We start from the raw sequence: 25,036 nt of genomic DNA on the forward strand, positions 1-25,036 counted from the left end.
TTGTGTCGTTACATTTGAATATGAAAAGAGAATGATCAAGAAGCGAACGACTAAAACCATATTTCTCTATTTCAAGAGAAAAAATGTCAAACCAAGATCGAGACGCTTGCTTCAAACTATATATAGCTCTCTTTAATCGACACACATAATCTCTGGAGTTCCCTTCTGCATACCTAGTGGGTTATTCCATGTACACTTCTTCCTTTAGAGTTCCATGTAAAAATGCATTTTTTACATCCAGTTGACTGATAATCCACTGATGTTCAATAGCCAATGATAGTATGATTCGAATAGTACCCATTTTCACAACCGGACTGAAGGTCTCATCATAATCTTGTCCTTGCTCCTGGGTGAATTCCTTGGCAACTAGCCTAGCCTTATATCGCTCAATAGTATCATCTGGCTTATACTTTATTTTGTACACCCACTTGGACCCAACTACATTTCGATCATGTGGTCTGGGAACAATCTCCCAAGTGCCACATTCATGAAGAGCCTCCATTTCTTCATTCATAGCTTCAATCCATCGCTTAGAATTTGCTGCTTGATAGAAAGTCGTGGGCTGATCTTCCTTACCTAGAAAGGTTAAGAAGAGTTGAAAATCCACAGTGAAATTCTCATAACTTACCCATCTATCAATAGGATGTCGGGGTCGAGTGGATCTTCTGGGAGCAGAGGATGAAACAAAGGCAGAAGACGAATTCATCTCTTGATTAGAATTAGGAAGAATCCCCTTCTCACGTCTAGAGTAAACAATGCCTTTATACCTTTCGGGGGGCAAGAGTGGATCTGAAATGACACTTTCCTGAGTCGTCTGTACAACATTAGACATGTTTCCCTCATCTCTTTTATTACATTCTGAAGGACAAACATCATCAACACTAGAGAAGAGGTCAGAGTTCAACCAGGGGTGATAAACTTCAATTTCAGGAAGGGTGTCAATCTTGTGATCAAAATTCAATTCATCAAATACAACATTCCTGGATATTTTGATACGCTTGCTCACGGGATCATAGCATCTGTACCCTTTATAATCATCAGCATACCCCACAAATCTGCACTTCAAGGCTTTATCCTGAAACTTGTGTCGCATTGAACTGTCAACATGAACATAACATACACACCTGAATACTCGCAAATCATGATAATTTGGATGAACACCATGTAAAGAAAGGTAGGGTGATTTGTTTTCCAAAATATTCATGGGCAATCGATTTATGATATGAACGACTGAATGAAAGGCCTCTGCCCAGAAGGTAACTGGAAGGTTACTATCATGCATCATGCTCATGGCACTTTCGACAATATGGCGGTGCTTGTGCTCAGCAATCCCATTATGTTGAGGTGTATGAGGGCAAGACACCTGCCTACGTATTCCATTTGTCTGGAGAAATTTAATAAAGTCATTTGAGGATAATTCACCCCCTCCATCACATTGGAAACAAAGGATATTATCAGGGAATTGATTTTGAACAAAGGAATGAAAATTCTGAAATAACTTGAATGCTTCAGACTTACATTTCATAAAGAAAATCCATGTATACTGAGAATAGCTATCAACAAAAATGAGATAATACCTTAAACCCGACATGGAGGGAACTGGAGCCGGACCCCAAACATCAGAACAAATAATTTCAAAAGGCTTTAAAGCTCTTTTATTAATAGAATGAAATGGAAGGACATGACTCTTACATTGAAGACAACTAGAACATTTTTTATCATCGACATTTAAACCTATACTTGACTTGGGAATAAGACCGCTAGAAACAAGCTTTTCAATAAAACGACTACTATAATGACCCAAACGACCATGCCAAAGATTTGGCTTATTACACTCAGAAAGACAAAACATTTTTAAAAGAAACTAAAGAAGATGATGATGCGAGCTTCAAAGTGGAAGGATTCTCTTGAAACACGTACATATTCCCTTGTCGCTTTCCTTCAGCGAACATTTCCCTCGTGTGGAGATCCTTGACACGAACAGAAAAAAGGAGTAAACTCAACTAAGGCATTGATGTCATCAAAAAGCTTAGAAACAGAAACAATATTTTTCTTAATATTCGGAGCATAAATGACATTTGAGAGAGCAAGAGAAGAAGTAGACATAGGAATGACAGAGTTTCCAATGTGAGAAATACAATGGTGAGACCCATCTCCAGTGACTATACTATTTTTACTAGCATAGGGAACACGAGTTAGGAGCTTACCAACATCACTAGTGACATGAGTGACTCCACCAGAATCGACATACCAAGTGCCCTGATTATTTTGCTTTAAGTTCAATTCAGCTAGAGCAGAGAGTAACAACTCCTTGACTTCGTCACTGTTCTTCAATTTATCTGACCCCTTGCTTGTCTCTGACTGTTTACCTTTATTTTGAGGATTGAACCAACAATTTGCTTTGATATGCCCCCTTTTATTGCATAGAAAACAGGTCGGTATTGATCTTCGCCTTTGCCCACTGGGAGGAATATTAGGTGTAGGTAATATTCCACGACTTGTCCATTTCTTTCTTGACTCCTTCAATCTCGAAAATCATATCTACCACGTCCTTGCCCATAGGCAATTCCTGTGGCAAGAACAGTGTGTGCTCCACCTTGAGAATGAGTATCTTCAGAAAATTTCTTTAAGATCATCTCATACTGCAAAAGCTTGGCACGAAGATCTTCAAAAGTAGGTAAATCTGGCAAACACAGTAAGGAAGTAACCATCATATGATAATCTGATCCCAACCCACTCAAAGTTTGTTGCACCATATCTTTGTCACTAACTGCACATCCAACGATTGCTAACTGATCTGTAATGGTCTTCATTTTGTTCAAGTACTCCATGATGGTCATGGAGTCCTTTCTCAACATTTGAAACTCTCTCTTCAAAAATAATATTCTGGTATGAGAAACTTGAGAATATGTCTGAACCATTCGATGTCATAATTGCATTGCGGAGCTGTCATTTGGAATTGCCACAAGCACTTCCTGTGATAATGTAGAAGTGATATAGGCAACCAACGCCTGATCTCGCTTCATCCAGGATACGTATTCTGGATTTCTGACATAGGTAATAGAAAGATCTCTCTCACCATTCTTTTCTTCTTGTGGTATGAATTCTGGAGGAACAAGAACAGAACCATCCAAATGTCCGGAAAGGTCTTGACTTCTTATGAATGGTATGATTTGTCGTTTTCAAGTTAGAAAATTGAAATTGTTCAGTTTCTTAGACACGAGTTGACTAAGAAAGTTTGAGGAAAGGCCGGGTTGACAATGAGAAAATGAGTCCATATTCTATTGAAACCGAAAACAAGAAGGAATAAGAAATAGGAAACAAGAAAATGGCTTTATGGCAAGGACCCAACTACTATTGAATTCTAATGTAATTCAGAACAGAAATTTAATATCAATGAATTCTGCCTTTTTTTTTTTACAGTGAAAACCCGAGGTAGAAAATCGGAACTGTGCAGTAAAGAATCTATTCTGAATAAAACCCAATCAGTAAGAGAAACGTTATTTAGAAAATAACTCGTTTTCCTTTCACAGTTATGATGAAATAGGCAAACAGAACAAAAAAAGGGGACCCGAAACTGTATTGAGAAAAGAGAAAGATCAAAAACATATGAAACTGGTCTGGGATCTCGTCCAGATCAGAAACTGATCTTACGTTAATATGCAAAAGAGTTTCACGTGATCCTTTTCAACCTTTGAAATCACGCATAGATCAAAATTTGATCTTGCGTGATTGCTTTAGCAATGGATGGGTAAGATCACGTGCAACAATGTGAAAGAAAGAGTGATAGACAGGCAGAAAAATAATAGACAATGAGAGAAGAAAATATTGCAACATGAAGTTTCAGATTTTAGGAAATAGGAGAAAGAGGTTGGCTTGAGAGAGGAGCAGTAAGAAAGAGGGACAACAGAGATCTCAGATGAATCGAAGATTTAAAGATAAAAGGAATAAGAGAAACCGATACCTTAGAATAAGACGACAAGACAGTCATAAAAAGATCCTTAAGCTTGGATCTATTGCTCTGATACCATGATAGAAATCGTGGTTCCCTGCTTCGTACACAAGAGGAGGCACCGAATGGGAGAGAGACAAGAAAGCTGCAGAATTTCCCAATGGCCGACTGTGGTATTGGGCTTCCCATTAAATACATGTTGTTATAATTGCTAGGGTACGAAAATACCCATCATACAAAAAATGTAAATTACAATATGCCATTAATGCCTTTAATGAACATGTGCTAATTAGCTGAACTCAAATTGGGTTTGGATAAGATCCAAACTCAGTCGTGAATACACGCTTCTTTTCACGACCCATGTTATGGGCGATGTTGGTAAGCTCTCAAACTTGGTTCCTTACTTTGGTAAAAATAGTATTGTTACTGGAGATGGATCTCACCATCACATTTCTCACATTGGTAATGCAACCATTCCTCTGTCAAAATCGTCTCTCAATTTGTCAAATGTTATTCATGCTCCTAACATAAAAAAGAACATCATCTCTGTGTCCAAACTTGTTGATGATACACATTCTTATGTTGAATCCACTCTCTTTTTTGTGTATGTCAAGGATCTTCAAACAAGGGAGACATTCGCTGAAGGAGAGCGAAAAGAAAATAAGTACATCTTCAAGGAAGATTCATTTACGCGTACCAGTTCTGTCTTGAAGCCCTTATTGAAGTCTAAGTCCTTTCAGTCTGAGTCATCTAAGTCAGGTCCTGAGTTTTTTTTAGTCTTTCCAAATGTAATAAGCCAAGTCTTTGGCATGATCGTCTTGGTCATTGCAGTTATTCTTTTCTTGAGAAAATTGTATCAAGAAAATTAATTCCTAAATCAAGTTTAACTCTTGAGGATAGTAATAAAAAGTATCCCAATTGTCAGATGCGTAAGTCATGTACTTCCTTTTGATTCTATAAATAAAAGAGCTTCAAGATCCTTTGAAATTGTTTATTCAGATGTTTGGGGTCCTGCGCCCGTATGCTCTTCTTCTGGCAGTAGATATTATTTCATCTTTATTGACAACTACTCTCGTTATACTTGGATATTCTTTATGAAGCATAAGTCTGAAACTTTTTCCATATTTCGCAACTTTCATACCTTTGTTTGAAACCATTTCTCTACCAATATTCTGCATTTTCATTGTGATGGAGGTGGTGAGTATACATCGAAGGATTTTACTGATTTTCTCCAAAGTAATGGAATAAAGCGTAGAGTGTCTTGTCCACATACGCCACAACAAAATGGGATTGCTGAGAGAAAGTATAGACATATTGATGAAACGGCTATGAGCATGATGCATGATAGTAATCTTTCCATTAGCCTGTAGACAGAAACATTCCATTCAGCTGTCTATATTATAAATCGTCTGCCTATGACAGTTTTACAAAATAGTTCACCATTCTCTTCTCTTTTTTACATTCAACCTGATTATAATGCTCTGTGTGTGTTTGGATGCATTTGTTATGTTCATATTGATGATTCTCTTAGGAATAAATTCCAACCAAAGGCTTTCAAGTGTAGATTTGTGGGATATGCTGATGATTATAAAGGTTATCGGTGTTATGACCCTATGACTAAGCGTGTTAAGATTTCCAGGAATGTTGTGTTTGATGAGAATAATCTTGGAAATGTATCGTTTAATACATGTCCAGGGTTTCCCAGAGAAGAGGTTTATCATCCGTGGATGAATGCAGAATTGTTTGCAGATGCTTATGGTGATTGCTCACCTCAGTGTACTCAAGAAATAAATTCGGCTGACCAAAATGATATTGACTCAGGTCAAGCATGCATAACTCAATCTGGTGATTAGGTTGGTGGAGCTTCACACACTAAAGAAGGGGTAGATCCACAATCGCATCCTATCGACAAATCTAAAGGGTATGTGTATGTGCGAAGAGAAAAAGGTACTCCCCCTGCTCCTCACATTGGATCAGATACTTATGTGCCTGTTGGAAACCTGAGAAGTTCGAATAGAATCAGACATCCTATTGACAGGTGGTCAGCTACAATAATTTTTCTATGGATCTTCAACTTTTTCTGTCTCAGGTATGGGAAATTGTTGCCAGACCTCCTAACAAAAATGTTATTGATTCCAAGTGGGTTTATAAAATCAAATACAAACCCGATGGTACTATAGAACGATACAAAGCAAGACTTGTTGCAAAGGAGTTTACACAGGAATATGGTCAAGATTATGACGAGACTTTCAGTCCCGTGGTCAAAATGGGGACAATAAGAATTATACTGTCTTTAGCCGTCAAACATGGATGGACATTAAGTCAGTTAGACGTCAAAAATGCATTTCTTCATGGAGACTTGAAGGAAGAAGTTTACATGGAACAACCTCTAGGATATGTTGAGGGAGATCCAAGCACATATCTATGCAGACTAAAAAGAGTCATATATGGTTTGAAGCAGGCTTCACGCTCGTAGTTTGAGAGTTTCTCCTTAGAAACACAGAGGCATGGGTTCTGTAGATCTCTCTTAGACCACTCATTGTTTATATTCAAGGATAAAGGCATAACCACCATGTTGTTGATATACGTTGATGATATTATAGTTACAGGGAATTCAATGAATCACATTGAAGAAATAAAGGGACTATTAAGTCAAAGGTTTAAGATGAAAGATTTGAGAGATTTGCGTTATTTCCTTGGCGTCGAGGTAGACAGGAAGGATGGTTACCTGACCTTGACACAACATAAATACACACTAGATTTATTAAAGAAATTTGGTATGCAAGATTGCAAGCCTTTGTCTACACCGAGTGTCTTACATCAAAAGCTCAGTTCACAGGATAGGGATTTATACCCAGAGCCTACAAGATATCGAAGTGTAGTTGGTATGCTTCAATATCTTACCTTTACTCGCCCTGACATTGTTTATTCTGTCAATCAAGTGTCGCAGTCAGTGTTATTAAAAATGCACCACAAGGCGCAAAAAGCGCATCCCGCCTTAAGGCGAGGGGCTTTATGCCTTGAGGCGCATGTGTAAAGAGCAAAAGCCTCGAAGCGTGCGCCTCATAGGCCTTGAGGCGCACGCCTCAAGATGAGGCGTACACGCCTCGAAGCATTTGGTCAAATGAGGGTCAAAACCCATATTTGACCAAAAAATAGGGCTTAAACAAAGCACCCCCGACCCTTTATGTTGTGATTTTGGTTTTTTTTTCTCACCCCTCTCTATCTATTTTTTCTCACAGCAATCTCTCCCTCTTGGTTCATATTCATAGAGGGAGAGACTGCTGTGAGAAAAAAAATAGATAGAGAGGGGTGAGAAAAAAATGTTTTTCTTTGTTGGTTCATATCGCCGACCCCAATTGTTTTGGGATGAAGGCGTAGTTGTTGTTGTTGTTGTAGTCTCTCCCTCTTGGCTCTCACAGCATACTTGCTCTCTCGTGGTGGAGCCTCAAAACAGGTACACTCTCTCTCATCTCTGGTTTTTTCTCTTTTTCTCTGGTTCTCTTCTTCTTCTTATCCCTTCTCCTTCTCTTTATTCCTCTAGATTGTATAACTGTTAGGGGTCGGACCAGTGTTGTGAAAAGCGTTGAGGCATAGCGAGGCGCTCCACCAAAATCTGAGGCGAGGCGTAAGCCTCGAGGCGTAAGCCTCGAGGCGTAAGCCTCGAGGCGTAAAGCGTAAGCCTCAAAAAAAATTTTGAACTTAAAAAAGACTAAAAAATATCTAAAATTATGAATAAAAAAGTTTTAAATGTGTTGGGATCCAGTAATAGGTCCAAAATTGTGAAACATCATAACAAGGACTTGGATCCTGTCAATGAACCCTATCCGGGTTTAGAAGAATATATATAGCGAGATCTCTTAAGATACCTGAACCGCTCAAAAAAACTTTAATGTCATAAAACCATATCCATTTGATAGATCCAATCTCTAAAACAGGTTGGATCCAAGCTAGGTCCATATTGATAAGAACTATGGGTCTAGAATTGGATATGGACTCATTGTCAAGACATGCAAAGACCTAACTGTAGATGATATATATATATATATAGTGTAGGTGTGGTTTTGGATTTGGATACAAATCCAAATCCATTTTAAAAATCTATCTCTACGTTATATTGCATTGGATTGAGATTGGATTGGATCTAATTCCAATTCAATGCAATTGTGTTGTATTTAGAATTTGGCTGGGTCCGTTTGGACCCAAACCCAAAGCTATTCAATGTGAGACTCATTTTTGGCTGGGTCCGTTGTATTTAGAATTTGGCTGGATCTTGGATCCAACATGACCAATCCAATCTGAAATAACAACACAATTGCATTAACCGATTGAGTTGGGTCCAAATGGGCCCAACCCAATCCGACCTCATTAACCGATTTCCCCTCTCTTAAGATGGTTTGGATCAAGGTTCGACCCACTTAAATTCAACCCAGATCCAAACACTCTAACCGACCCTCTTAAAACAAATGGGCTCAACCCAATCCTCTCTCTCATTCACTCCTCTCTATGTTTACCCCTACGCTCCCTCTCAGATCCCTCTCTCTGCTCTGCCTACTCCACTACCACCACCAAGAAAGTCGACGTCGCCGCCCACTGCGCAGGTGAGTGCCCTCCTCCCCTTCTTCTTCTTCTTCTTCTTCTTCTTCTTCTTCTTCTTCTTCTTCTTCTTCTTCTTCTTCTTCTTCTTTTCTTTTTTTTTGCCGCTGGCAACAACTGCAGCAACCCTATTGTTGCTGCCACAAGCCAGGTCGAAGGGATTGGCTAAATGCCCCCTTGTTGGGTGAGCTTACGCAGACTGTTTGCCTCACAGAGAAACGAACAGAGAATGAGGGCCCTCGATATATTAACCCTAATTTTCAGTCAAATGGGTGCTTTGACCCCCATTTGACCAAAAATTTGAGGCGTCTACGCCTCACTTTGAGGCGCGCCTCACCCTGAGGCGTACGCCTTAAGGCGTATGAGGCATACGCCTTAGGGTATTTACGCTTTTATGCTGCGCCTCAAGGCACAAAGGCCCTCGCCTTGAGGCGAGGCGCGCTTTTTGCGCCTTGAGGCGCATTTTTAATAACACTGGGTCGGACTAACCCCAACTTGCCTTTCAAAAAAAAAAGAATTTAAGCCCTCGGTGGCTGCTTCCTAACTCGGTATCAAGTTGAATGCATCTCAGAAGGGTAAAGGGCGACCCAATTTTCATTTTACTAACTGAGATGCAGTGTGTTATTTTTTCATATATAAATTCCAAAGTTTACATTCAAAGAAAATTTATTCTTTCACATATTCCTGTGTAATTTATGTCTAAAGTCTGTATGTTCTGCATGCTAGAGATTAGTCGATTCAGCTTGTTAGAGATTATCCATGACTGAACCCTTTACGTATGACATGATATTTTGCCTTTCGAGGGGTGCAAAAAACATTGTTTTCTTGACAGGCATGATGAGATATTTGAGTGCAACATACTTGAGTTCATGCTAAATTGGCAGTGTAGTTTGAACAAAATGAACAAAGCGTCATTGGAGGCAGTGTTGCTTTATTAACATCTGAATGCTTGTGGAATGTGTTCAAGTGCACCATACACCCCCATGGTTCACAAATTAGAGGAAACATTTTCCTCATAATTTTGAGAACTTCCTGTTGAATCCAATGACAACAGTCATATTATCGAGTTGACAGAAACTACACTACACTGACAAAGTTCATGGTAAATTAGCAAGTACTCTCTTTACAGTCATGATGATCTTGAAAACAAGTTGGCTTCCTTGACTGAATTTTAGAAAAGAAGAACGAGAACAAAAAGGTTTATGTGAATGGCTTTCTGCCAGCATCCACTGCCTTTGAATACATTCAATACTCAATGTAAGTATACCTCACACACACACACATGCCAGCATTTGTTAGGGACTACCATTCTTTGGTGGAGAACCCAATGGCAAAGTTCAAGTATGTTTTGATCATTCATTACTTAGTGGCAAAGTTCAAGTATGTTTTTTCAGTATTTATTTGAGATTTTTTATTTTTTGTTGGTTGTTGCTTCATCAATAAAGAATTTTTTATTTATTTATGATTTTAGATATTTTTTATAGTTTTTTTTAAGTTTTTTTTTTTTAAATTGAAGCTTACGCTTTACACCTCGAGGCTTACGCCTCGCCTCAGATTTTGGTGGAGCGCCTCGCTACGCCTCAACCCTTTTCACAACATTGGTGGCAGTTCATGCATGAGCCACGAACATGGCATATGGATGCAGTCAAGAGACTGTTGAGGTACTTAAAAGGTACCATTGGAGATGGGTTGGTATATAAGAAAAGTTGGAAAAGAGGAAGCATGCATGATGTCACGATCTACAGTAATGCGGACTGGGCAGGAGATCCTGATGAAATGAAGTCGGTTTCCGAATATTGCATCTTTCTTGGGGAAAACCTAGTATCCTGGAGCAGTAGAAAACAAAAAACAGTAGCTAGATTAAGTACTGAGGCTGAATATCGCTCAATGGCTGCTGCAACTGCTGAAGCTACTTGAACAAGACATTTGTTGAATGAATTGGAGGAACAGATCTCCAAATCTATCTTATTGTGTGACAATCAAAGTGACATTAATATATCTTTTAATCCTATTTTTCACAGCAAGACAAAACATATTGAGATAGATCAGCATTTAATTTGACAGAAGGTTGAAGACAAAGAGATTGAGCCTTATTTCATTCCTACAGAAGACCAGGTGGCAGATTTATTTACAAAGGGTTTGACGAAAAACAGATTTTGGTTCTTGAAGAACAAGTTGTCCATGGTTCAAGATCATGCACAACTTGAGGGAGGATATTAAGTATAGTGTAGTGCTGGACCCAGTTTGGGTTTGACCCAGACCCAAACTGGGATTGCGCATTGACGTGTTTACTGGGGTACGGATGTAATATTATAATTTGTTGTAGGACAATCATGTCCATAAATGTACTGCCTTGTAACCTAATGCTTAAATACATTAAACCAGGTCACGATTAAGTTAAGTGAAATATCGTGAACCTGTGCAGCCCCAATGACTCTAAGTTTTCTTCTTCTTCTACCTTTCTTCTTCTCTTTCTTTTCTCTGTTGATGATCAGGTTTGGTGCAAACATAGCTTCTAACAGTGGGGTCATAGCATTGATACCCTTTGTATTGATCAGCATATCCAACAAATTTGCACATGCATGCTTTGTCCTGAAACTTATCACGTTGAGAGCTATCAATATGAACATAACATATACAACCAAACACTCGTAATTCATTATAATCAGGTTGAATCTCGAAAAGTGCAAAATAAGGAGATTGGTTCTCTAGCAATCTCATGGGTAGACGATTTATGATATACACAGTTGAGTGGAAAGCTTCCGTCCATAAACTCACGGAAATGTGAGTGTCATGCAACATACTCAAGGCACTTTCTACAATGTGCCGATGTTTTCTTTTCGCCACACCATTTTGTTGTGGTGTATGTGGGCAAGATATACGACGACTTATTCCATTATCTTAGAGAAATTCGGTAAATTCCTTTGATAAATACTCGCATCCTCCATCACATTGGAAATGTTGAATTTTAGACGAGAATTGATCATAGACTAAAGCGAAAAATGAGCAAAAGAGTTTGAACACCTCAGATTTATGTTTCATAAAATAAATCCAAGTATATCTGGAATAGCTATCAATAAAGGTTAACGTAATAGCGACTACCAGATAAAGAAGATTGTAGGACAGGTCCCCAAACATCAGAATAGACAATTTTAAATGGCACTGAAGCTCTTTGATTTATTGAATTAAAAGGAAGAATGACTCTTACATAGTTGACAACTGAAACAAAGTGAAGTATCATACTCAACACTCAGACTAGACTCTGGAACAAGTTCACTCAACACAAGTTTCTTAATAAATAAACTATTACAATGACCCAAACGACAATGCCAAATCTCTGGCTTATTACACTGAGATAAACTAAAACAATCTTTGGACGATACTAGCTGGACTGGCTGAATGACCGACGAATTTGATGAAGCACCACGAACATAAGAAGAAGATTCCTTGAGGACATACATGTTTCCCTATCGTTCTCCTTCAACGAGCGTCTTCTTCGTGAGAAGATCCTTGACACATACAGAAGTAGTAAATTCAACGAAAGAATTAGTATCATCAACAAGTTTAGAGACAAACAATATTCTTGATAATACTGGGAGAATGATAGACATTAGACAAATTTAAGGAAGAATTAGGGAGTGAAAGGTTAACATTTCCAGTATAAGATATAGAGTGAAGGGTACCATCTCCAATTTTAATAGGAAATTTTCCACGATAAGGAATAGGTTTTGAAATCTTACCGACATCACCTGTCATATGTGTTGCAACCCCAGAATCAATGTACGAGGTTCCTTGCTCATTCTACTTGAAGCTTAAACCTGAAAGAGCAGATATCAAAAGATTCTTCACATTATCCTTTTCATCATCCTTCGAGTCTTCTCCTATTCTTCCTCTGTGAGATGATCCTGCACCATTAAATTTTCCTTTATTCTGTGAGTTGTACCAACAATTGGCTTTGATGTGCCCCCCTTTGTTGCATTGAAAACATGTCAGTATATTCCTAGAGCTCTGGTTCCCTGGGAAGGAGCTAGGTGACATGTTGGGCATGGGCAACAATCCTCGTCCTCCTTGACTATTCCTTCTCTGTCCACGTCCACCTCGAAAGCCTCCACGTCCTCTTCCTGACATCATCCTTATAACCAATACATCATGGTTACTGGAGTTCAGGGTCATTTCCTCTCCTCTAATGGTAACTTCATATTGCAATAACTTCGCGCGAAGATCTTCAAAACTTGGCAATGAAGGGAGACATAGGAGGGAGGTGACCAGCATGTGATAATTGGATCCAAGACCATTCAATGCCTATTGAACCTTTTCTTTGTCAGGAATTTCGCAACCCACCATAGCCAGTTGATCAGTGATGGTCTTGACTTTGTTCATGTACTCTATAAGTGACAAGTTTTCTATCTTCAAGAGCTGGAATTATTTCTTTAAATATAGGATTCTGGCCTCTGAAATCTGTGAATAAGTTTGCGTCAACCTCTGCCATAACTCCATAGTTGAGCATTCATCGAAAATGCCCACTAAGACCTCTTGAGAAAGAGTAGAGGTGATGTAAGCAACGACTACTTGATCTTTTCTCCTCCATGTCCCAAATTCTGGATTGTAAATCAATTTGTCGGAAACTTCCCCTTTATCATCTCGCTCCTCCTGCATCACAAACTCTAGCAGTGCATAAAGTGTCCCATCGAGGTGTCCAGAGAGATCCAGGCTCTTGATAAAAGGCAAAATCTGCCTCTTAGGTCAACTAATTCGAGTTGTTCAGTTTTTCAGAGATGAGTTGACCAAGAAAACTTGATGGTAGAGAAGGAGAATCCATGAGGAAAGGAGAGGGCACGAAGAAAGATCAATACAAAACAACAAGTGCAGCAATATCAGAGATTTCAGCAAGCTCGTCCTTTTTTTTTAAAGGAGGACAAGCTAGTTGCAGATAATCAAAAATTCCCAAATGTGTTGATGCTGCCTAGAATTCTGGAAAGGCCAAACAAGACAGCAGTCTGATTTAATTAAAATCGAAACAGATGTGCTGCTGACGTCAAGATTGGTTAGGCATCCAGGAATAGAAGTAACGTCAAAAAAAACTAGGGTAAAGAATTCAGTTTGGGCAAAGGACAAACCAGATCTGATAATCAAAACAGATCTGACATTAATAAAAGGGGTTGATGCAGCGTGAACAGGTTTCAATCTGTTTCACGCGTGCTCATCCAATAATGAAAACCTACAACGTGGACAGATTTCAATCTGTTTCACGTGTGCATAGGTATTGTAAAGAGATGACGTGTAGATATGGAGGAGAAGAACGACGTCAAGAAATAAAAATCGGGTGTGGTAATGCTAGATCTGATGCAGTGCGAAACAGACTTCAACCTGTTTCACATGTGCACAGATGTTAAAAAAAAGGATTGACGTTCAGATATAGAGGAAAAGAACGACTTCAAGAAATAAGATTCTGCCCTTTTTTTTAGTTTGAGTCTGAAGAGAAAAGAACGTCAACAAGGAAGAAGAGAGGGATTTGAAATCAGAACCAAAAAAAAAAAACTCGATTCACAATCAGAGATCAAGACAGTGAAGGATTGAAGTTGAGAGATAGGGAAGAATCACGGTGACCTGTTAAAGTGTTGGATCTCGTAGGGCACACCTTCTGGAACCAGTTTCGTGCACATCGGGCGGTGATCAGAATCGAGCCCGCTCTGATACCATGTTAGAATTCGTTCACCAATGTTCGGTTAATGCTGAGGAAGGAGATGATTGTGAGAGAGAGGGGCGGCTGCAACAGATGTTATGATCCTTCATATTGGGATCGTGCCCTATATGTTATATTTATATTGTAAACTAGATTGGGTCTGGATATTACACTATATTACATCAGTTCCAGACCCAATATAAACAATACAGAGAAGTTTGGATTAATACATAGGTTTTGGGTCCAGATCCAAACCCGTAATGGGTAAAACGACCCAGTCTCAGTAAGAACATCCATGCATATGTAACCTAGTAGTCAAAAGCACCGAGTGATGCCTAGGTGTTGAGCCTTACCTAGTCCACTGGCTTGTCTGGGCACACCTAGGCATCAACTAAAACTATAATGCAATAAAAATAATTCTAAATATTATAAAAGCAGAAGTAAGGGAAATAGGTGTCAAACATTAGATGCTTCATTACTTTTTCTAAACTGACATCCTTGCCATGCTTTTTGACAATGTCATTAAAATTTTGTTTGCCCTTCTTTATATAGTTTTCCAAAAAAAAAGGTCTTACCTTTTGACTTACCATATATAACTCTCTCTCTCTCTCCATTATGTTTTAATTTAAATATATATTAAGACATTTAAAAGGGTATTTATTTTCTTTAGTTATTTAGTTGTATATTTTAAAAATAAATTATAATGTGTTTTAAACATATAAATATTTGTATGTCTTTATTTATTTATTTGTCATAAAAGAATTAATGAACATGATTGATCTAGGCCTGGCCATATGGACGGGCGGTTAAATATCTAGTTATGAATAATAATAATAATGCCTCAGTTGTGCACCCGACCCTCCTAGACCACCCACTTAGGTCCCCTCGGTTCCTTAACCCTTCTCATAGCTTCAAGTGACTCACCAGCAATGCCTTGGTAGTTGGCCTAGTCGTACATAGTATCAAGAAACATGTGAAGGGTGCACACACCTTTGTGAATCCAGGACTTGCAATCACAAGACAGCGAACAACTTTGAAGTCAACATTCTTTACGACTGCCTACAAGTGACAAAGTTGTTAGGTGCAACAAGATTCATCTGTAAGCAAGAAAATTAAAGATACTACTTAAACAATAAAAATGCAATAAAAGGTATTCCTATAAATATGAACTAACCTGAAAAACGCCCCTGAAGAACTTATCCAATGCCTGTCAAGTAAAGAGAACCAGTTTATTGACCCTCTTAAATTGAAAGTAAATTTTACGTGGTCAGACAAAATTGTTCCCATTTCATGCAAACTAAGCAGCACTTTAGGAAGAGAAATTTCAGATTATCAAATAAGGAAATGCCTATCAAAAACAGGATAACAGCATTAACAGTACCTTCTCATAACCAGCAATAGCAGGGCCATGCTTCCGAGGAATTGATAGATGTATCCTGGAACGGCTTCTTGTTATGCTGTCAAAGTATTGGCCCTCATTAATAACCATGGAGTGAAATATATGTATTAACGAATAACAAATTTCATTGTTTTGATAAGGAATGAGCACGATGAATAAGAAAGAATGAAACCATTGTTACTGCAAAATTATAAATATTATAATACCAATCTCACTTTACAATCCCATGACATTAGCTTTTTATTGGACTCTTAGCAATGTTTTTTCAATGAAACTTAAACAAAAAAAGCTCCAGTTCTTCTGAAATATGCAATGAAAAACTGACAACAAGAATTAAACTTGAGGATGGCATGACTAGTGAAAAACTGATCTTATATCAGAAAAGAAGGATAACAATTTTCAGAAACAAAGGAAGAAGATAAAACTCAAGAAGTCGTCCTTTCCTAAATATAAAAGCTTGAAAAAAAAATGGCAGGTAACAGATTTTATTGCCTCCTATAGTTGAACAAGCATGATCATTCTTTGAAGCATTTGCTAATTCATATACAGTAGAGCTTGTAAAAAGTTGACATTATACAGTTGGATAAGCTAGATCATGATGATTAGATAACATAATTTTCATGGAAGAGTTACACCTACCTTTTACCAACTAACAAGATGTGAGCTAAACCTTCCTGCATCAAGACAACTGCCAAGTCTGCCCTTGCTGCAGGATCTGGTATTTGATAAGTTGAATAAGTACAGGATAATAGAAAAAAATAAGAAAAATAACTATTCAATCCGTTACTCAGAGCCAAAAGAGATTTAAAAGAAGCACAAAAACTATTCTTAACAATGTGGTTTATCCAGCACGTGACACCCGGATGTGCAACTCTTAAGAGAGAAGGCCATCTGATTTCAACCGTAACTTGAGACAGGACCCACACATGGGTGATTTTTTGTAACAAGTGATATTGATCCCAGAAATATGTTCCTTTCCCTTTTTCTTTCTTTTTTTCTTTTACAGTTCACAAATCCCAATGGTAGTCAGTCTAAGTCATGATACTTCTCAAAGTTCTAGCTGTAGCACTGAATTATGAAAAGTGCAAAATAATTTCAGTATCTAGACCCTAAAGAGGTCATACCACAAGCTTGCTGCAGTACTTCAAGAGCCATTGAATCCCAAATGTCCTAAAATAACAAAAATCATATCTTGAGTGATACCATATAGTAGAAGATGCACTCAATACATAAAAGAGGAAAACAAAAGTAGTTTGAGCAAGCCAAACATCACATGTTTTAAAAAGAAAAACAGAAGGTAGAACATATCACCACAAAAAGAAAAAGAGGATGGTAAAATGGCACTACATATATCTATATAAAGTAAGAATTATCAAACTAATCCAATGTAACCAACATACAAGTTTTAGTAATGTATACTGCTTGGATAACTGAAAACTAAGATTGCGTTAAGACTCAAGATGCAAGTAATATAAAGTATCAATTGCACATGAATTATTTGTCAGTCCGCTAAAAATATGCCTTTAGGCAACAAGTTTAAAACCTTCTACGAAAAGGTTTACGACTTCAGAAAGAATCCATGTGAGTTCAAGACCATTTGTCAAATATGAGGCCCATCTGAGATCCAATGGATCCAATTCAAACCGGACAACCTCTATAGTTCATAATTTCCTCCACATCCAAGTTGTTATTGTTCTTGCACATACAAACCGCGTCTGCTATATCACAATTTCTTTGGTAGGGTCAGACATTGTCTAAGCTGGGCTGCGTTCAGTTTGGAACTGCAAGGCCCCCCAGGCCTAGGAAAAAGAAAGTCCCACCTAGGCAGTCCCTGATGTTATTGGACTCAAGCTTGTTCTTGGCAGGCCCAAGGAGGAGAAAAGAAAAGAAATTTGGTATCCGCAGATCGTCTCTATCACTGTATCAGTGAAGATTGAGAAGGTAGCTGCTACTAGCGGAAGGAATGCGACTCAGGGATAGATGGACCTACGGAAGCTGGAACATGACCAAGCATAAGAGGTTCTTTACCTTCTGAGCGAGCCAAAAGTTAAGTAGGTGATATAAGTGTGGGAGGTAGCAATCTGGGAACATGCAGTAAATGACTAAAGTTTTGATGCACATAATGACTGTTTAATTTAGGAACTGAGACATAACGGTGAGGGATCACAAAAGTCATTAAATCCCATATAGCAATAAAATTCAATCACTAATCACTATTTAATTTCTTTTATTTGCTACAATTACATAATTGCATATAATCTTTTATTAAGCATAATAACTCAACTAACTCAACAAATAAGTTATGTATATATCATTTTCTTCCATTAGGCCTAAAAAAATATGCATAGCTGTCATGACAACGAGTTACTTCAAAGTTAACAAGAACTAAATGCATATGCGCATAAAGTGTGCACAATTGATATCAACAATAAAGATGAACCAAAAAGTTCAAGAATACATGCCTTCTTCAAAACAAGGGGTCGATGCTGCTCGATTTCTATCGTATGATAGGCCCCAATCTGCAACCACATAACACAAAATCTTCTTAGTGGCAAATCATAAAAACACATAACATCCCCAGAATCAATTTCAGATGATCTCACCATGACATGCTCGTTCTCCATAATGTTCTTCCCGCGTAACCGCAGGACCGAAGCCACATTGTCATAATCAATATCCTAAAGAAACGCACCCACATCATTCTTTCCATGAATTTGCACTCCAATGCGAAAACCAAAACAGATAAAATACCTGATTTTCATTCTCTTCCGGGGCAGGGACAGGGGACAAGGTCTCCACCCTGGCCCCGATTCAAAATCCTGCCCTCCATCCCTACACGGGTTTTGATTTTAACCTCCATCCCCCCCTCCATCTCAGTTTCATGGCTTCCATCCCCAGTCTAAATGAGGCTAGGTGGGGCCCATTTCTCTCAGTCAACTGCCATCCCTAAAGAAGAATCTAAGACGGGGTGAGGCAGGGCAGGGCAAGGATCAGGGCAGGGAAAAGCGTAAGTCCATCTCCGCCTCCATCCCTGCATGGGTTTTGATTTTAACCTTTATGCCCGCCTCCAACCGTTTCATGTGCTCCATCCCCGGTCCAAACAGGCCGAGGCGGTGTAGGGTCCATTCCCAAGTCCACTGCCATCCCTACTTCTATAATAAACTAAAAAATTCATAAAGAAAACTGTTTCATAACATGCAATATTAACAAAATAAATAATTATCGTCAAACTTAGCCTCAAGTTGACATGCATAAAATCTCAAATAAACTAGCCAAAAACAAAGCTAAATACAAATTAATACCAACAAAAAGAAAAAAAACTACCTCAATTCGAATTTTCAGCTTGAGCCTCGCGCGCTCGGAGTCTCTCCCGCCCGAAGCATTCTCCCGTTTAACTTTCCTAAAAAATTTAGAAAAAACAATCAAGCAACTAATTCAACCTCTATTCTCAAAAAACACAAACTACACCTCCAAAAAAAAAACTTTAAAATTATACATAAAACTACTAAACAGATGGATTTCTAAAGAAAAACTCCAAAAAAAAAATAAAAAATAAACAAAATAAATACCTGACGGTATAAGCTAAAACCCTGTCCCGCACCGCGAGCATATTATAAATATGCCACATATCATCAGATTCTTCCGGAACAATCTGAATAAAAAGAAGAAAAACAATCGTTAATGGTACGATTCTAATTATCTACGGCTAAAAATCAAACAAAAAAAAAGAAAAAAAAATCACCTTGATGCTGCCGGATCCGCCTGGAACGATCGACTTGCCAAGAATTCTCATGGTGGCGATGATTTCAGTCAAAAAACGATGCACCAACGAACTTGAAGATGCAAGAAAACACTTAGGTTAATTACCTATGAAGAAATCTACGATTGAGTGGACGACCAAGAAATCGATTCCCACTTGTGGGGAAATCACAAAACACAAGCTCACACAAACGAAGACGTTTTAACGTGGCCTACGTTGACGATGCCTCCATCTTCTCACACTCAACGTTGGATAGCGGGTTTACTATTTATTATGAAAGAGTTACAAGTAGTATGGGAGACTCTCACTGGCGGGCAGAGTCCATTACGTAAGCACTTGTACTAAACTTACACTCTCTCTAAAAGAGTTTATCTGGTCATGAGATTCGGATCTTGACCCAAATTTAAACCTTGATTCAATCTCTGGAATCTTTGGGATCGTGATCTTGATTGTGATTCTGGATCTGGGCCATAATCTTTGGATCGTGATCTTGATTGTGATTTTGGATCTGGATCACTTGCCTTAACAACCTACTCTTATGCACGGAAATCGAAAGAAAACAGAAAAATAACGAGAATTGAATAAAATTCAAAAAAATAACAATATTCAATCATTCATCTCCTTGATACTTCACATAGCATGTATTTATAGAAAAATAAGACCTTAATTTTAAATTGGATCTGAGATAGATCCATTATATGAAAATAAAAATCCAAAACTAAAGTTGGATCCAATGAACCTTTTGAACCCGAATATCATAGAGACCGCTGCGGCATAAAAAAATCTTAAAGAATCAACAACAACAAAAAAAAGGTATATGTGAGAGGAAATCAAAAGAAAAGAGTGCAAAGAAACAAAGAATTCTGGGTTGTGTGGGTTCTATTGTCGCGCTTTACTCCTTTTCTCATCATTTTGGTTTCCTGCGAATGGGAAACGTATTTCATAGGAAAACTTCCATTTAGAGGTCCAACCTTTTGCCTCTAATTCAAAATATGGGCTTCGAGATTCTAAAATTTCAAATTTGGCCATTGTTGTTTTTCGGAAACTGCCAAACAAAGACTTGCATTTATTATAAATCTTTTAACTGAGGTTAAATCACGAGTGAAATTACAACAGTGACCATCATTGAGAGTTCAAACTTCTTACGTTTTTACTTTTTTATGAGTTTGAATGGGTACTTTTCAATTTTCGAGGGGCAACACGAGAAACCAAAAAGGAATCACCTTTTTCCCTTGATAGATGTTGACTTCATGTCCTTATTGGACTGCCTTCAAGAATAGATTGGCCTACATTTAAAATTTTAGAAAAGTGTGGTCCATGTTGGAAATTATAGTCAAAAGATTGGCCTACATTTAAAATTTTAGAAAAGTGTGGTCCATGATGGAAATTATAGGCAAAAGGTTGGCCTCGAATGAAATTTTCATATCTTCTTATCATAGTGACAAATATCGAGAGAATTTATGAAAAACTCGCGATAATATTGCGAGAACTTGCCTGAAAGTTTAAAACGGTAATTTCTTGGGAGATTTTTAAAATATAATGAGATTTATGAAAAAGACATAAACACCGCGATTTAAATGCAATATTTATATTTTAAACTGCTATTCCTCATGAAAAAATCATGTATTTTTATTTTAAATAATTTTTATTAATATTTTATTATAAAAATATTTTTTATATTTATTTATTTATTTATTGTCGAGATTTTGCAGAAAAGTGTGAGATTTATGAAAATTTTCATTTTCTCACAAGTTTTTGAAAAATGAGATTTTGCTAAAAAAAAAATATTTTGTCACTATGCTTATGACCACCTAATGAGGCGAACCCGATATGGTCTCTTTCGATCAACGCCTAACCAATTCTCTAGTAGATTATGGGCTTTCTTTTTTGTGCAAGTGATCTCCGAGTCGCACAAGGAAACCATATCGGATACATGCTTTGCGTTGCAGGGCTGCACAATGAGCTGAGCTAGCTCAAGCTCGGATAGTTTAAGCTTGGCTTGGACTTGTTCAAGTAAATAAACAAGCCCAGCTTGAACACAAGCTCAAGTTGATTAAATATAAATGATTCTCTCTTGATCAATCATTGGAACTTGGTTAAGCTCGATTAAGGCCCCATAAGGGTTTGGCGCAGTAGGATGAGCCTAGGACACTAGGCAGGTGGTCTAGGTTCAAATTTCATGGGTGTCACTCCTTGCGCAAGCTGAAGCGTGGCGGCTAGCTACCGGGTGGCAAGGGGCAAGTCCACAAAGTTTTACGTTGCGAGGACAATGATCGTAAGATAGGCAGAACCAGTGTGGCTAGGTCTCTGATCCTGAGGGCTGTTTCTCCATGTAAACATAAAAAAAAGCTTAATTAAGCTCGGTTACTGTACCTAGTTTTAGGACATGTATAATTGTTTTCAATAAAAAAAATAAAGAAAATGGTTTCATCCAAGTGAGTAATTTATTTGACTTTTGTGTGAGAAGTTGGTGTTTCAAATCCTACCATTACACTTTCTTTAAAAAAGTTTTTTTTTCAAAACATCAACTGGACTCAAGCCAAGAAGAGCCAGACTCGAGCTTGGCTCGAGCAGATTTTGTACACAAGCTATTCAAGCTCGAGCCGAGCTTGAACATGACTTTTTCTAAACAAGCCGAGCTTTTTTTAGCCTAAGCTCCAAGCGTGTGCACCCCTACTTGTGTAGTCGACAGGTTGGGTTGGGTTTGGTTTGGACTTAGGTGGAAGCAGACCCAAACTTGATGTGAGATAATAATATCCGTTTTGGACTTGGTTCAATCGAACTCACCATAAGAAAAACCATACCCAGACCATATAAAGATTACATGAACCACACTCAGCCCACAACCAATATTTTTATTTTTTTACATTGAAAAATTGAGGATCGGGCCCAAGTTTGTCATGAAATGTCACAAACCATGTCCTGATAAATATACTAATTAAACCTTTCGACTCTGACCCAAATTCTTATCAGACCTTCTTATTTATCACCAAACCATGACCCTATAGGGTTTGGTACAGGTTGGGTCCATATCAAACCAGACCCATTGACACCCCTAGTTTTGTGTTAGGAAACCGGTTTCTTAGTGTATCGTGTCTGAGGACCGATGTGGAAACTTGCATTATCAACTTTGCCTTTTTTAATTAGTGGTGGCACAGATGGATCAGATATGGATCGGAGCATACTTGAGACCTGAATCTGAGTCTCAAACCGAACAAGATCCAACGACCAAGAGTTGAATAGGGACCTAAAATTGAATGGTAGTACTGAATCATTAAAAAGAACACTAGAAACAATGGGGTGTAACTAAGGGTTCAAACGGGTTAAATTTGGCCTGGTTCTTGCTAGATCCAATTCTGATTCCAAAATTTAAATAGTAGGTCCATATATGAATTAGGATTCCAAAAACAGATCCGATGAAGTAAGATTGAATCCATATCCAAAATGCACGTGGTAATATTGGATCTGAAAAAAATAAAACATAAGCAAGCTATTTACATGTAAAAATGCAATGGCTCATATTTTGATTTGAATCAACTCCAAATCCAATTAAAAATGTTGATTCTAATCCAAAAGTAATTATATTGAACTAAATGCACATTCTACTTTACTTAAAAGGATTTTATATCCATAAATATCATGTCAGATTCAAATCAGATATCTAACCATATCCGGTCTGTTTGCAAGGTGCAACTGGGTCGAGTATACACCTGAATGGCCAAATCAATCCTTATGTTCTGAACAGATTAAACACGAACCGACCTGATTTTAATAAACTCATGGGTTGGGATAAGGTGCAAAATCTAGACTGATTATAAAATTGAATTGGATTTTGGGTTGAGAATGTAGACAAGAACCTGTTTGAATCTGACATGTTCATACCTGAACCCAATTGATTTCAAGCTATCGGAACCCCAATATACCCAAACTGGGACCGTTTATACACAATGTCATACCTGACCCAAACTCCAACCCATTTGTTACTATAACCAGTCCCAAACCCAAACCCAAACCCATTTATTACCCATCTTGTTATAGAAACAAACACTAGCTCTAATAGGATGGGTTTCCCTTTTTCAATGGATCCTTTTTTTATAGCTTTTCTACGTTCAAAAAGATATAAAATGCCTAGTAAAAGTCAAAATTGCCTAACACCTGAATATGGTGAATTAATGATCGCACTGTAATATTACTTTTTTTCGACAGAGTACTTTCATATTACTTAAAAAAAAAACGATATGATACTTTATAAGTGGTACATGCGAGCGAACTGGATCAAACACAAGCTGCTGTTAAGATGTCATGCATTGAGGGATGCAAAGGGTTGTCATATTAGTATCAAATACAAATTTAAGGATTCTAATGAGAATGAATGCAACTCTTAATATCTTGATAGTGGGGCTAGCAATCACATTAGCAAAAAGAAGATGTTTCGGATCCCAAAAGACAGCCAAATTTTGCATTTCTCTTTCTAGATCCGATCCATTTGCAACCCTACATATGCATTCATTCAGGTAAATGTACTTTTTTTACATTTTCTTGATGTGACTGAAACCAAATAAGGGTGTAATGAAAACCATAAAAGAAAATTGAAATTCAACTTGTTTATACCCAACCCACGTTGTAACTGAACCTATCAACCCATATGAGTTCACATGTTTAAGACTAAGAATCAAATCAAATTGGATCGAGCTAGGTCTATTTTTTATTCTCAATTTGACAAGTAGGTCCATTAAAATCTACTCAAAAAATGATTGCACTGTTCTCTAAAAATGGTGCTATCGCAAAAAACCATAAACATGTCAAATTTTTGCATGTCTTTAGAATCATTTTACTCTTCACAATATATTTGTGCAGAACTCTTGACGTTTTCACAAAGACGTGAACCTCCTAACAATAGCATGCAAACCTCTTGATATTCACATGAGAACTTTTAGATGTTCACACAAATATGTTGCAAACTTTCAAATATAGTTAAAATTCAAGCTATAAATATTTACATGATATTTATAGGACCTTACCACATAAAATATCTTATGAACTTCAAGTTTATGGTGGAATGATTTCAAACTCATATAAATCCGGTTGCATGATTTCAAACTCATATAAATCCATATTTCTTTTTTCTGCAACTCGCTTTGACTGTTAACCTTGACTGTGTTATCCTTCAACTTTATGTGATTCTTGGGTGATTTATGATAATGTTGGCAGGTCTGTGCAACTATTGTGCGAATCTTCTCATTCCCATATTTAGATGTTGGCATGATAACTGAATGTAGAAAGATTCGCACAAATGAAAATGAAAAGTTGTAGCAATTGTGAATCTTCACATGGTGGCTATCATTTCAGGAGAAAAATATCTAAGAATTAACAAAGAAGAGGCTGAAGAAGAAAGAGGTCTATGTTAGAGGAAATCAAAGGGAAATAGTGCACATAATCAAAGAATTCTGGGTGGTATTGGAACTGCTGTTGCGCTTCCCTCCTTTCCTCATCGTTTGAGGTCTGTGCTTTGGTATGAGAGTAAGAAGCATATTTCTTAGGGAAACTTTCAATTTTGGGCCATTATTTTTTTTTAAACTGCCAAACAATGACTTGCATTTATTATAAATCCTTTAACTCAAGTTAAATTATGGGTGGGCAACGGGC

At 37.7% G+C, this 25,036-nt stretch overlaps 1 protein-coding gene across 1 annotated transcript in view; it reads right to left on the reverse strand.

The window, feature by feature from the left end:
• Window positions 1–19,437, reverse strand: part of LOC149840707 (protein PELOTA 1-like) — a 33,420-nt gene extending 13,983 nt beyond the window's left edge. The window contains exons 1-10 of the mRNA XM_090004531.1: window positions 19,373–19,437; window positions 19,200–19,282; window positions 18,955–19,030; window positions 18,234–18,308; window positions 18,093–18,149; window positions 16,755–16,800; window positions 16,270–16,345; window positions 15,613–15,688; window positions 15,406–15,438; window positions 15,222–15,290 (exon numbers count right to left, since the gene is read on the reverse strand). Coding sequence (XP_089860657.1) covers window positions 15,222–15,290; window positions 15,406–15,438; window positions 15,613–15,688; window positions 16,270–16,345; window positions 16,755–16,800; window positions 18,093–18,149; window positions 18,234–18,308; window positions 18,955–19,030; window positions 19,200–19,282; window positions 19,373–19,423 — 642 coding nt within the window. The 5' untranslated portion in view covers window positions 19,424–19,437. The remainder of the gene's footprint in view (window positions 1–15,221; window positions 15,291–15,405; window positions 15,439–15,612; window positions 15,689–16,269; window positions 16,346–16,754; window positions 16,801–18,092; window positions 18,150–18,233; window positions 18,309–18,954; window positions 19,031–19,199; window positions 19,283–19,372) is intronic.
• Window positions 19,438–25,036: the final 5,599 nt, after the last annotated feature.

This window comes from Nuphar pumila, chromosome 4 (genome assembly GCF_984573655.1).
Source record: "Nuphar pumila chromosome 4, dmNupPumi1.hap1.1, whole genome shotgun sequence".
NCBI classification, from domain to species: Eukaryota; Viridiplantae; Streptophyta; class Magnoliopsida; order Nymphaeales; family Nymphaeaceae; genus Nuphar; species Nuphar pumila.